We start from the raw sequence: 13701 nt of genomic DNA, 5'->3' as shown, positions 1-13701 counted from the left end.
TCCCTTTAGTCCGACCTCACGTTCCCGAAGGCGCCTTCTGTTCCCGCTCATGGTTCCAAATTGTTAGGCGGGATTTGAGTGGAGGTCGGGATCATGATTCGTTTCGTCTGTTCGTTTCAGGTGTTTCCATTACAACCTTTCCCAATCTCAGCACTTACGTATCAGTCGTGCATAACCCCACCTCTTTCTCCTTCCCCTCATGAATCGCCCTTTCCTCTCATTTAAATGGAGGATGACCCAGTCGCCGTGGATGAATGTTTTCATCCTTCATCCGTTTCTATCCCAACGCACTCTTCTCTATTTATGAATATATATATTTATGTATATATATATATATAGGAATGTTAAATAGACTCAAATTTTTACTAAATCAACTAATTCTAACCATCATGAAAATAAATAAATACATGACCTCTAGATTCATTTCCACTATTGGATCTGCAACCAATAAAAACTAACTACATTCATCATAATTACCATATTCTTCATCAAGAGTGGTGGGTCCATTTAGTAAAAGCATGGATCTATTTAATATTCTCATATATGTATGTAACTAATTTTATATTTTTATATATTGTGTATTCTTGTGTTAATGTGGGTGGTAGGTGTTCTTTGGAATAAGTGATTAATAAATATCCATTGACTCAACTTTAATGATTGTCTCTGAGTGTAGGGATTGGGTTTGGAAATATTGATGATGTATTTTTATCCACTGAGATAAGGTATTGGGTGTTGTCTTTAGTACATTACAATATGATGCATGAGAGATGCTGTAGAATGCAAAATGCAATGTTAAGCTTTCAAAACTTGATTTGAATGTATTGGAACTAAATTTAATCTTTCTCTACCAATAATGTGAGCAATCTTATTATGCTTACTTCGTGTGTTTGTCTTAAATTAGACTCGTCTGTTTGCTCAGAAAGAGTTTATCTCTGAAACCAGCAATAATAATTAAATGCTCTTACAGAAAGTAGGACCAAATGAATCAAATGTGTTGATATTATTTGATTTATAATGTGCACTTTCTCAAACAAACTAGTGTGGAATAATTATGAACAAAACAAATAGTTGTATGCATGCAAAGTCTAGCTTACTTCACTCACAATTACTTATTACTTTTTTAATTTTAATTTTCTTTTTTGCTGCTATAAAAGGATTTTACCATCACAAAAGAGTGTTTAACAATAGGTTGGTGTTCATGTGTGGGTGAAGCTACTTAATGCCTCTGTGGTGGCTTGCATGCAGCAATGAAGCCAATCAGGGTTTGCATACTTAAAACATGGATCAAATCATGTTACATTTTTCAACCTTGGGACCAAAACTTCAAAGTTATAAGAGAGTAGGAAAACATCCAACAATAGTTGCATGTATATTATACATACACATGGTATGTTTCTAAATATAAACAACTAAATAAGTATATATATATATATATATATATATATATATTCAAATGTTTTGGAAAATAAAATAAAATGACTTTGAAACCTTGGATTTTATAGAATATACGCAGGTCTGCAATTCAAAATAAAAACTGACAAAATTGAGCTGAATGGATAAATAAACATCCCTATTGTTGTTTTGTTTTCTAGAGCATGCAGTCTGCATCAGAAAAGTATTATTATTTTATATTTTTTTGCAATTTTGTTTTGCCTTTGGTATGCTTGTCCATACTGGTTAGTGTCTGCAGTCTGTACCTCATTCAATCCATTTAGAAAAAAAACACTGACATCAACTGAGGCACACATGGCCACCAACTGGATTTTGTCAAACTCTTCTATATTTCTTCTATCCTCGATCTTCTTCTTCAAACAATTATTCTAAAAAAAACAAAAGAAAAAAAGAGGGTGTGCTATCTTTTTCTCCTTTGCAACTTCCTTCCACAGAGGTTACTCAACAAAAAAAAGCTCACTTCAAAAAATCAATTCAAGCTTGTTTAACTTTTTACATTAAAAATAAAATAAAATGCAGTGTTGTTAATATGGGGAGCAGTAGATCAATCTGATAAATTTTACTAAAAAACACTCAACAAATAAGCATGTAAATTGTAGTCTGAACATTAAAATGTTGTTGAATTGGATTTGTTCTGTAAAATAGATCTCCATTTGTGAATGATTGTTATTTTGTTCAACTAACCATTATGACCTGATACAAAATGCACATAAAAAATGAAATGTGGTTAGTTTACTCAATACCAAGATTTGGGACACTCACTTGATTTACAATCTGTGCATGGTAACCATATCATTTTACTGCCCTTGGATTATATTGAATTGTCAACATATGTCATTATACTACAATTTTGTAATTACCAGATGTTAACAAGTCTGATTCTGTTTGTGAAAGATTCACACCGTACATTGTGTCAATGTGAAATATTTATTTGACCACGTGCAATTGTTTGATCCTGATTGTAAAAACCCATCATGCAGATTGTGTCAAAACATTATCATCTAGATAAAACTCATTGTTTTTTCAAGGTCACCTCACACAAGAGCTTGAAGGAAAGCAGCCCTTAAACCCAAGGTTAACACATTTTCTGTAGGAAATTCTAAAAAGGTACCTTTGACTTGGCATTATGTGAAGAGAATGGGTTGGAATAAAGCTTCCAGAACATACTCACAATCTAACTTAGTCTTATTGTAATGGATTGGGCCCTCAACGGTGTCCTTTTTTTGACACTATATAGTTCCCTAAATTCAAGGATGTAATAGTGAAAATGTGTGGTTTCCATGGTGAATTCTCCCCAAATGAAGATTCCAAAGATTCCTTAAAGAATTTGCTTCCTCCCCCATAGCAAGAAAGTATACTCTCTAATTACTTCACACATGTCATGTTCACTTTTTTTTTACACACTTTGTTTTAACACATTCTAGGAATATTTTACCATGGGTCATTCCCCTCTTTAGACAACTTCCACAAATGAGAGTTCATTTTTAAATAAATAAATGATAGAGCACCTTTTCAACCTCAAAACCCTGCACAATGTTGCCTTTTTGCATCCCAAAAATGCAATAAAAACTCAAACCTTTAAAACACACTTTTGAAATTTAAAGTTTGACATTTGACTCGTATGGATGCAAGGGTCTTTAGACACAAATTCTCCTTCCCCAAGCAAAGGACTGAGATCATGTTCTTCATTTTGCTTTGGACTTCTAAGTATAAAAGTAGTAACTCTTGATATGATCTAAGTGATACACAAAACATGGTATAAATATCCATGTTCTTACCGATGCCAACGAGAACAAAGTTTCTCCATGGGTGTTGTATTTTAAGCTTGGAATAACAACTTTAGTAAGATAGCAAAGCACAAACTGCAGGATTCTGGTTATTTCTCTGAAATCTGAGCCTAAATCGAGCCCCTTGAGAAGATCAAAGGGAGCTTGGGGATAACGAGACCGATGGCCGCGGTGTGCGATACCCGGGCCCACGTACCCGGAACAGGGAAATGCACTGCTGGACGGGTCCGAATGTGCAGGCCAACGCGGCACGGATAACGGCACCTGAGCTCTGGAGGTGCGATGAGCGTGTGGGGCCCCATGCCCACGACGGAGAAGGCAGGAGCCTCCTCCTCCGCTTCGGAGTAACCTCGTGCTGCATCTGTGCTGCGCCTCGTTTCCGCCGCCTCCGATTGAACCCCCCCCCCCCCCCCCCGCCCGCCCGCAAATGTCCCTCGTAGCGTGATCGAGAATTGATTTCGCAGGCCCGTGGCGTGCTGCTGTCGCTGCTGGAGGTTGTTTTTTTCCGAGCAGGGTAGAGTGCGAGTCGGGAGTGTGAAGACGAACTGTTTTCTTTGTAGACAGAATGGGTTCCGATGCTCCCGACTCGATTGCTCCTCGCGGTGAGTGTTTGTTTCACTCGCAGTGTGGATTTGTGCTGACGGGGGAGAGTGCATCTGGTGTCCAAGGCGAGGTTCTGTGGGCTTGGAAGGACATGGGAATAATACGATGGTTGATCTGTTTACATATTTGATCACAAGGGACAGAGTGGTGATGGGTTTCGGATCCTGGCCGTCATGTTTGGGACTTTGTTTCAAATGAATGCGCGATGGTTCAATTTTTGTGCTTAGAGCGCGTGATCGACGTGCTCTATGGATTAATGCGTGTATTCCAATGATGCTTCTGGATTGACAGATGTGTGCATTGTTGGCGTGGCACGGACGCCAATGGGTGGGTTGAGTGGCTCTCTGTCTAGCCTGTCGGCAACCAAGCTGGGGTCCACTGCGATTCAAGGTGAGGTTTATGTTAAGTGCATGTTTGTAGAGAGCATCCGTACATTGGCCCCTGAAGTATGTGACGTAGCATCAGGTTTCTGAAGGTTTTTTTTGTTTTGGATCTGTGACTCTTATTTTTTTCCTGCGATGCTCAATTTGATGCATGGAATGCAGCGGCGGTGAAGAGATCTGGTGTGGACCCTTCCCTTGTTGAAGAGGTGTTCTTTGGCAATGTCTTGAGTGCAAACCTTGGACAAGCTCCGGCACGGCAGGCCTCCATTGGGGCAGGGCTTCCCAACACTGCACCTTGCACGACTGTCAACAAAGTCTGTGCTTCGGGCATGAAAGGTAGGTATTCGTAGCGTTTGTGTGCTCCGTGTTCGGCAGATAGTGATCTTTTACTGGAGTAATCTCTACCAATGTGATAGGTCTATGCACGTTAATTGATTCTTTCATAATTTCAGTTCAAACACTGCCGCGTTTATAAGCCAAGGAAAATCATGTTGTTAAACCCCTTTGATGCCCTTTTTGAATTTTCTTTTCAGCTGAATATTGGAATGCAGGTGTCAGTGCTTCGAAACTCTCCTAAAGTTGGGGTATTTCGCTAGGGATCGTCCATCTAAATTCTCAGTTGAAGTAATAAATCAGGAGTAATAACCTGACAATGTTTGTTTTGTTTAAACAGCTGTTATGCTAGCTGCTCAAAGCATTCAGCTAGGTCAGAATGACGTGGTGGTCGCTGGTGGAATGGAGAGTATGTCGAATGCTCCTTACTATCTTCCCAAAGCAAGGTCAGTTCTAGAGCCTAAGATTATCGTGAACATTCTTTATGCTTACTGTAATTGATTTAGCCCGAGACTGCGATCCATTCTCAAACTTACTTTCAGTTCGTCCTCGTCAGGGATGCTCAAAGATAGGCATTGCTAACTAATTTCCTTATCAAAGATAACATCATCTGCACATATTTCTTTTTTATGACTCGGAGGAACACATGGTTCTGTGATTCTTGATAGATTTGCATCACCAAGAATATATGGAACTCCTTTATTGCAACCGAAGGATGGATTTCGTGCGAGGTTCTTGATCTTGTATATCTTGACGTTGTTAACCTATTCTGAACTCGAGTATGCAGAGGTGGCTTACGCTTTGGTCACGGAGAGGTTGTGGATGGTATGTTAAAGGACGGCCTCTGGGATGTTTACAACGATTATGCCATGGGCATGGCTGCTGAGCTTTGCGCAGACAATCATAGTGTTTCCCGAGAAGCCCAAGTATAATTGACTCACCGACATATCCTGTTTGTACTTATGTTCGAACGCCTTAGGTCTTGAAGTTGAACGATGATCTTATTGACGGCAATGTCATGTAGTCATTAAGTAAGATTGTTATTGAACTTCTTTTAATTTTGTGGACTTTCTTCAGGATGATTACGCTATACAGAGCTATGAGAAGGCTATTGCGGCAAACAACAGTGGTCTCTTCAAGTGGGAGATTGTGCCGGTAAGATACCTGAATCATTGCCTCGGATTTGCGTGATTATGTTATTTCTACATGATGTAAAAGGATTGAAAAAAAGCTTTGGAACAATTTCCTGTTACTGAATTTTTTTGCTTTTAAAATGTTGATAGCAGCTCCACCAACCATTTGAAGACCTCACCCTATGTCTTATATTGGGGTTTCATGTGTCGCACAGAATGTTGCAAGCATGTTATCTCTTTTGGTGGTTCTTTGATTCGTGGCCTAACGTCTTACGCATATTTTTAGGTTGAAATTCCTGGAGGAAGAGGCAAACCATCCATTTTTGTTGATAAAGATGATGGAATCGATAAGGTTCGTTATTTTCTCTGATTTTCTTAAATCCGAGGTCATGTTTTTGCTTACACATGTTTTGACGTACAATATTTCTCTACAGTACTAAAGTAAACACACTTGTATTGCAGTTGGATGCGGGGAAATTGAGAAAACTTCGACCAGCATTTAAATCAGATGGTGGTTCTGTTACAGCTGGCAATGCTTCAAGTATCAGGTGTGCTTTTCTTAAATTTTACTATGATTATGAGTTTCTTATTTGTAACTTTTTTAGAATAAGTCACAATTTCTTTACTACAAAGCTTATATTTCTTTCTACAAAATTGTTAAACCATTGTCCTTACGCTGATAAATATTAAACCATCATTACGTAGATAGTATCAATGTTTGAAAACAGTTTTCATTTATTGCCTGGACATCCTGAAGCTCAGCATATATCTGGGTTGTGGTGACTTCTCTTGCTTCAAATGTGCAGTGATGGAGCTGCTGCTCTTGTCCTAGTTAGTGGTGCGAAAGCGAAGGAGTTGGGTCTTCAAGTTATCGCAAAGATTCGTGGATATGCTGATGCTGCACAGGTTGTCTTCTGATTCTGTGAAGAAAGTTTTCCATTTTTTATTAAGCCACTCAGCATTTGTTTCAAAATTTTCAATGACGTTTAGTTGATATCAGTCAAATCGTGTAAAACATATTGGGGTTTTGTTTCTCATGATCATATCGTAATCTAAAAATCGAATTTGTTGGTAGGCCCCTGAACTCTTTACGACTTCGCCAGCAATTGCCATTCCTAAAGCAATCTCTCGGGCTGGGATTGATCAATCACAAGTGGATTTCTATGAAATCAATGAAGCCTTTGCTGTAAGTTCTGCGATTATCACTGCAGGTCTCCTTAGTGCTGTTCTCGGCTACAAACATGATCATTATGTGGAAATGCGTCATTAATTTATTTTTTATTTTATTTTATTTATTTATTTTTTTAATTGAATCCCTTGTCCTATTTTGCAGGTGGTCTCAGTGGCAAATCAGCAAATATTGAAACTGAAACCGGTATGCTTTACACCAATAGTGTGTGTGCGAGTCGCACTTGTTATTGTCTGTATCTACCAGCCACACTGTAACAAGCTCTATCAGATGCTCATGGACGTGATTATCGTTGGCTTTGTAACATATTGAAAAAATTCAACAATCTCATCATCTTAAGTTTATGTGGAGGGTATGTTTGTAAGTTTTTCCCAATTTCGGTAGTAATCTCAACAAATTTATAATTAACCCACTGATTATTGTGTGCAAACAGGAATCTGTGAATGCCCACGGTGGTGCAGTTTCTCTTGGACATCCCCTTGGTTGCAGTGGAGCTCGTATTCTCGTCACACTGCTCGGGGTTCTGAAGGAGAAAAATGGTCACTTTGGGGTCGCTGGTGTGTGTAATGGAGGTGGAGGTGCATCTGCTGTTGTGGTGGAGCTCATGTAAGGTTTGCATGGTCTAACCATTTCCCAGATTAGCCATTCCCTTCCACTGTTGTGGTAACTGCAAAGGTGTTGATACGTAATTTCTTACAATGTTCTCTTCATATAAAATAGGTCATTCAGATTCTGAACTACTTGTCCTAAGCGTTTCGGCAGCAGTCTCTGTTAGATGGATACAGCCTACTGTCACGCATATTGGAGAACCGTACATTACTGCATATTGGACACCTAGAAGCTATAATGCGTGCTGACTCTTAGTTATCTTTATCTGCAGGGATGCTTCAAAGACCCCAGTCCGACAGGCTCATCTGTGAAGTCAATTGTTGATATAATCTGCATTTCAACCACATATCTGTGTAGTGATAGAACACAGGGGCCTTAGGAGAAGTACCACTTGCAGATAGACGTCACTGTTATTGCTCCCTTCACTGTTTAGAAACTAGCAGACGGACATTGTGAAGTTCTATCTTTAGTTGCAGTCATTTTTGTGTGATGGGTTGAACGTTAAATATATGATTTGAACAGAAGCAGTTCTTCTTTCAGCACCACCCAATTGATTTCACCGTTACTCGGACTTTTGCATCTTTCTCCTCTGCCATAATTTCCTGTATGAAATGTTCAATTCTCTTGAGAAAAAGTCGATCATTCTGTGAACTTGCTGCAAGGATTAATTTCTCAAATTCCTCAAACTATCCAACAACCATTAGTTCTTCCCTTAATAAACATGATAAATACAGACAGCAATGGATCATCTGCTCTTCCGTGGACGATTTTTACCAAGCAGAACTAAACTCAGAGTGCAAACTACCGGTACACTGAAGCACTTCGCAGTGCAGTTATTCAAAGACGATAGAATAAGCGGAGACGTGGTGATGTTTGGACTCCACTAGCGTACCTCAAACTTGCTATCGTGGTTCGTGATGTGCACGGAATTGTCGGAACCAAGCTGGCGGTGACGGACTCCACTTGTACAGTCAGAGTGGGCTCTGCTTGGATTTCAGGCACTCGAGAAGTCTTTCAAAACAACGCCTGCTATTGAAGCCGTTTTGCATCCACTTGACACCCCTAAATATAACAATATTATTGTATGTTTTGCGGAGAAATCTGCCACCGTGGCGCCAGGTGCCTCCTGACATGAAGACGAATTGATACCTGCGAGTGGGACCCAGCACCTCCATTCATGCGAATTAGTTTGCTCGTCTCTTGCACCTCCTGTTGTATTCTTCGATGTTGTGTACTGTTCCGTGCTCTTGCCGATTGCGATCTGAATGGTTGAAGATGTAGCAGTACGTTTTCACAGACAAGAACAAGTACTTAGGGTTTGGAGCTACAGCCGGGTCGTTATTTTGAGCCTGCTGGGATCTAATTTGGCGTGACATTGCGGTAGATCTTGTGAAATTTGGACTTGATTTCGAAGGGAGTTAGAGAGTGGTTTGAGGGGAGCTTCGGTTGAATTGGTGAGTTTGTGACGGTGTGCGACTCGATTCAAGAGTCGATTCTGGTCTTTTTAGTATTTCTGAGATTTTTTTTTTTTTTTTTTTTTTTTTTTTTTTCGTGTGGAGAGAAGTTGTGGAGTGACCATTGGTGGTATTTTTGGTAGGAATCAATTTTTTAAGGTCCTGAGAAATTCATTAGGATATGGTAGAGTAGAGGAGGTTGAATTTTTTCTTGGTGGGTTTCAGCATTTTTGTTGCCGTCAGTTTAGTGGTAAAGCCTTATTTGGTTCAGAGGGCGATACGTGTGGGATACGTGCAGGATCCATATGTGACTCAAGAAGGTCCAAGACGAAGCAGGTCTTGAAGCAAAAGTAAACAGTGGAAAAAAAAAGTGGAAACGGATAGGACTGTTCCAGGTTGATCGCAATGGATTTCTTCTTCCAGAAAGCGAAGTATTTCGCACAAGAAACAGCAAAGAAGTCTCAGGAGATTGCAATGGAAGCAGCGAAGCTGTCGCAGGATTTGGCGCAAGAAACGGCCAAGAGATCACGCGAATTGTCCCATGATTTTGTGGTGGAGGCATCAAAGACAGCCGAGCAGATCAAGACGCTGGCGAACGAAATTTCTCCAGCCATCGTAGGGCGTGCCATTCCTAATGGTGTCCCTACGCCGACTCTTGCCCCGTCGGAGGAGGAGCTTGAAGAATATGGCATTACTCCTGAGCTCCGAGAGTTTGTGAAGGGCCTCACCATACGAACATTCCGTGCCTTTCCCCTCGAAGAATCCAATTGTGAGCTCTTCAATTGGTGATGTCGAGTGTAATGGATTCTTTCTGCACGTTTACTGGGACTCGCGTTTCATCGCTAAGTAACCTGCTTATTATCTTGGGCAATATAGAAATTAGCCACATGATATACTTCATATTTAATTTCTATTTCCTTTGAATGCGTTAGTTGGCCCTTAGAGTTCCCGTGAGTGTAGCGCATAGAAGTTATGTTGACAAGTCTCTATGATGAGTAGCAACTATACTTTCGGATTTAGATTGGCCAATCTTGCTACTACCATGACCCATCTGCGTTCACGACGATTTTTACCTCTGAATCTCAGTAACGATGGCTTGAAAATGTAACAAGGGAAGTCTTTTGTTGCTTAAAGGAAACTTGTACAGTGATAATCGATGTTCTTTTGCTGGTGATGCGTTCTCATACGGCAGTGATTGTGATAATTGGCCAGGGAAAATGACAGCTTCTGAAAGCACTTCACAAGCACGGCAAGATCTATCTGAGTGGCAAGAACGGCATGCTGTACTCGTTCTCTTGACTGTTCCGGTAATTCATATAACCCTTTTTGCTCCTTAATCACCTCAAAGTAGTCGAAATCTTTTGTGTTTAGTGTCTTGAGTGCGAGAGGACAAGAAGTGGATCACATTATGAAAGGATTTGTTTGATTTTTGTCATCATTCTTGGACATTTGAAATTGGAACTGTAAAAATAAGTATTGTTTTCTTTTGTGATTATAAATGATAGGTTTGGGATTATGGTGTGAATACTTTATGATTTGCATGAAGTCATATCACTTCTTGATAAATTTTTTTAAGCCCATTACATATCTTATCCTGGAACCCCAAGATATGGAGAATTGATGTTTACGGAGATGTTTGATTAGCAATAGATGTTAACCGGGTTTTCAATCAGCGAATGAATGAGCTAATTCAGATATTAGGTGGACAGTATCAGCATTTACCTCAAATACTTGGGTTATTTGTTATTCGTATGTCTAACTCTATACTTTTTGGGTTCACGTGCAGGAAATTTCCGATTTCCGCTACGTTCTGTGTCCTCGGCGAATGAAGGAGAGCAAATTTTGGAAGATTTACTTCATCTTGGTTCAAAATCATATTGCATCGTGTGTATTTCATAATCACTGATTGATAAATTCTATCCACCACTGTAATATCTTTAGCATAATCTAGAGTATTTTCCTAAGTCTACAATAATGTTCTGAAGTTCTCCGAAACATATGAGCTTTCATGCACTAACCGGGTAACTAGTTGGGAAGAGAAACACATCAGCTTTTAACTGCAAAGTGGATCCATATAAATTTAGAAGCTTTCAATCACTACCGGTAACAAAAACAAAACGTGTTTCTTGTGCATGTAGATTTGAAGCCAGGGCAACAGATCGAGCAGCAGCCAAGGCAAGAGCAAAAGCAGAGGAGGATGCAATTAAGCAAACTGCTATATCTGAAGAGCTGTCTAAGTCTTTGTCAGGTGTTTCTGTCCGGGTGAATCCGCCAGGCTCTGAGGCTGAAACAGCTGCTGCAGCGAAGTCTCTGAAGTCTGCGGATGATGATGCGGATCTTGATGCGTATCTAATGGGCGCCCTGGGTAGTGACGACGAGGCAGGGGGTATTCCCAAGTCCTAATATATCAGTAGTTTTTCCTAGTGATGTTTTTTTTTTAATAACCCTTGGTCTAGAATATATGCGGCCTTGTTCAAGTTCTCGATGAACTTTGAATGCGGCCTGCAATCATGTTTGGCGTTGATTTACCTAATAGGTAGCTGTGCTGTTTTGTCATAAATGAATGTCCTTGTTGGTGTTCTGTTTTCCGCAGAGGGTTTAGATGATGATTTTGACAAGGACTTTGACAAACTCGTAAACGGCAATGTAAGCATTTCTGTCCTGAAATCTTAGTGCTGTGCAATATTTGCCTTAAAGGCAGCGGCTACAGTGGTGGTTGCTTTGAATTCGTTTGTAGTTGATGCAGATGTAACTCTGGAAAACCAATTTCTTAGAATACAATTTGTATAATATTGCTGCTGATTCTTCGACGTTCTCTCACAGGCTTTGGACAGTGATGGAGATAAAGCTGCTCGTGAAGGCACAGGAGCTAGCAAGCCAAAAGATAGAAACAGTGCATCTAGTAGAGAGAGCACGTCAGGTTCAAATAAACCATCCGTAAGTGAAGGTTCTTCTGATGGTGAATTAGTGGAGATTCCAGATAAAGAGTCTGACACTGCGCACAAGAAAAATATTAGAGCTTCAGAGTGACGAAACTAAGAGATATTGATATATGCCAAAACATCTGCCAGGTTAGTTTATAAAATATGTCAGATCTAAGATTCTTCTAATGTCCACGATATGAATCTATTGGTTCAGCCTAGCTTAAAGATTATTAGCATCCGTCCTTGATACGGCAGATTTAGGTGATTATCTTCGATCGTCTTCTTGAGTTGAACAAGTTTGTAGCTACTGTTTTTATGTCATAAGTACTAGTCCATACAAGAAGACACTACTAGAGTGTCGTTACTGAGGATGAACTTACAAGCAACTTGTAATATCTTTATCGTACTTTTGTGAGTACTGTTGCTGCCTTTCATTGTTTGTTAATGTAGTCCACAAGTTTCTTCTTAACAAATCTTGATTCACTCTGAAATTAGCAAATATTAATGAGAATGTTGTAATCCGCCATGGACATCTCATTTTGACTTCTCAGGTTTCATTATGTTGATAAGCATGTACCTTTTTGTGGCTATTCATGCTGGTAATGATACAACCTTAATACAAATTTGCAGTTCATGTAATCAGACTTAACTGCTCTTCAAATGTTCGTCATAGTCTCGTTCTTGTCAAGTTGCAAATTTTTCTCCTGACGAAGGCGTTCTAATCAGAATATGTTAATTTCATTGTCATTTAACATATTCTGAAACAGCTTTGACATGTCTTGTTTTCTCAGCAAACTTACGAAATAGATTTTCTGATTAACAACAATTTCACTGTTTCACACAACTCTCGAGAAAAAGTGTGCACAAATAATTCAAGGGTTGAAACCCTTTTAGAATTGTTCACAATGTCCAGGAGATTCGAATTTTGCTTTGAGGTAGGACCTTGTTTTTGGACCCTTCTTACAAACCCAAATAAACTGAAACTTTTACCAGTAGTGCAATGGTTTCAAGTTTGTAACCGCAACAAACTTCTGCTGTTTGGCAGTGTTGAACTTTGTTCAATAGGTTTATTAAAGTGACAGCGCAAACTTCATCATTTTCCATGCTAGAGTTTTACAAGCATGTGAAGAAATACACTGTTTTAAACAAGAACAGTTCATTACTTTGCATCTTACACAACATCGTTTTTGTAGAAACCTGTTATCTAGTCTTCGTTCCTGTCATGGTTGGACAAAAGTAGAATGCTTTCAAATTTATGAAGGTATTAATAAAAACCAGGTAAAATATGAAATGGCAGTTAATGATCTCAGTTAGAGAATGGAAGAGATTTAGCTTGTGGCATCCATTGTGAGAGTAGAATGGCCAAGTGTGTTTCTGTCACATCAACAACAGAAATTATTTTGAGATTGTACAGATTTGATACATTTATTTTACTTATTTGATGACAAATCGGATGCAAGAACATCCTTGAATTCAACACAATCTTTAAACATTGTTCAATACTTAGAAAACTATAATTGCTACAAGTAATAGTTCTGTTTGATGGTAAAAAAACGCAAATAGAAAAAAGTACATAAAATGGCAACAAACCAGCGATTCTACAATGTTGATACTTGTCACGCTAGCCTTATCCTTGAAAAACATGTTTGTGAAAAGGTGAATATTTACTGGAATCAAAGTAACACAGTAAAGACATCTTAGTTAATATACTCTACATATTCATATTAAACAAAACAAGCAAAAAACAACTATGAATTTCTTTACAGGACCAACTTTCAACATGAAAATGTTCCATGTTGGTTCTGGTTTTAATTATCCAAGTTATAGGAATGCA

The 13701-nt window shown here is 39.1% G+C and overlaps 2 protein-coding genes and 1 long non-coding RNA gene across 5 annotated transcripts; 2 read left to right on the top strand and 1 right to left on the bottom strand.

The window, feature by feature from the left end:
• The first annotated feature begins 3705 nt into the window (after positions 1 to 3705).
• On the top strand, positions 3706 to 8034 carry LOC112281670 (acetyl-CoA acetyltransferase 1). 2 transcript variants are annotated; one of them, XM_024518448.3, is made up of 13 exons: positions 3706 to 3841; positions 4134 to 4232; positions 4388 to 4561; positions 4899 to 5004; positions 5346 to 5484; positions 5636 to 5713; positions 5978 to 6043; positions 6154 to 6239; positions 6498 to 6597; positions 6767 to 6877; positions 7025 to 7066; positions 7314 to 7486; positions 7761 to 8034. In XM_024518448.3, exons 1-13 carry the CDS (start codon positions 3805 to 3807, stop codon positions 7798 to 7800), a joined length of 1251 nt encoding a protein of 416 aa, XP_024374216.1. In that variant the 5' UTR covers positions 3706 to 3804; the 3' UTR covers positions 7801 to 8034. The 2 variants fall into 2 exon arrangements, with proteins under 2 accessions (XP_024374216.1, XP_024374217.1); XM_024518449.3 differs by having other exon boundaries at positions 7314 to 7491.
• On the bottom strand, positions 7786 to 8507 carry LOC149989339 (uncharacterized). The gene is made up of 2 exons (XR_016502469.1): positions 8382 to 8507; positions 7786 to 8091 (listed from the first exon to the last, which is right to left on the bottom strand). It is a non-coding gene; the product is annotated as an uncharacterized LOC149989339 (long non-coding RNA).
• A 26-nt stretch (positions 8508 to 8533) lies between these two features.
• LOC112281672 (uncharacterized) lies at positions 8534 to 12285 on the top strand. 2 transcript variants are annotated; one of them, XM_024518450.3, is made up of 7 exons: positions 8534 to 8943; positions 9242 to 9712; positions 10156 to 10250; positions 10730 to 10827; positions 11082 to 11329; positions 11537 to 11589; positions 11767 to 12285. In XM_024518450.3, exons 2-7 carry the CDS (start codon positions 9349 to 9351, stop codon positions 11971 to 11973), a joined length of 1065 nt encoding a protein of 354 aa, XP_024374218.1. In that variant the 5' UTR covers positions 8534 to 8943; positions 9242 to 9348; the 3' UTR covers positions 11974 to 12285. The 2 variants fall into 2 exon arrangements, with proteins under 2 accessions (XP_024374218.1, XP_090105575.1); XM_090249449.1 differs by lacking the exon at positions 8534 to 8943 and having other exon boundaries at positions 9166 to 9712.
• The last annotated feature ends 1416 nt before the right edge of the window (positions 12286 to 13701 follow it).

Source organism: Physcomitrium patens, chromosome 4 (assembly GCF_059467195.1).
Source record: "Physcomitrium patens ecotype Gransden chromosome 4, ASM5946719v1, whole genome shotgun sequence".
Classification (NCBI taxonomy): Eukaryota; Viridiplantae; Streptophyta; class Bryopsida; order Funariales; family Funariaceae; genus Physcomitrium; species Physcomitrium patens.
Note: the sequence above shows the minus strand (reverse complement) of the source record. Positions and strands in the feature narration are given on the sequence as shown.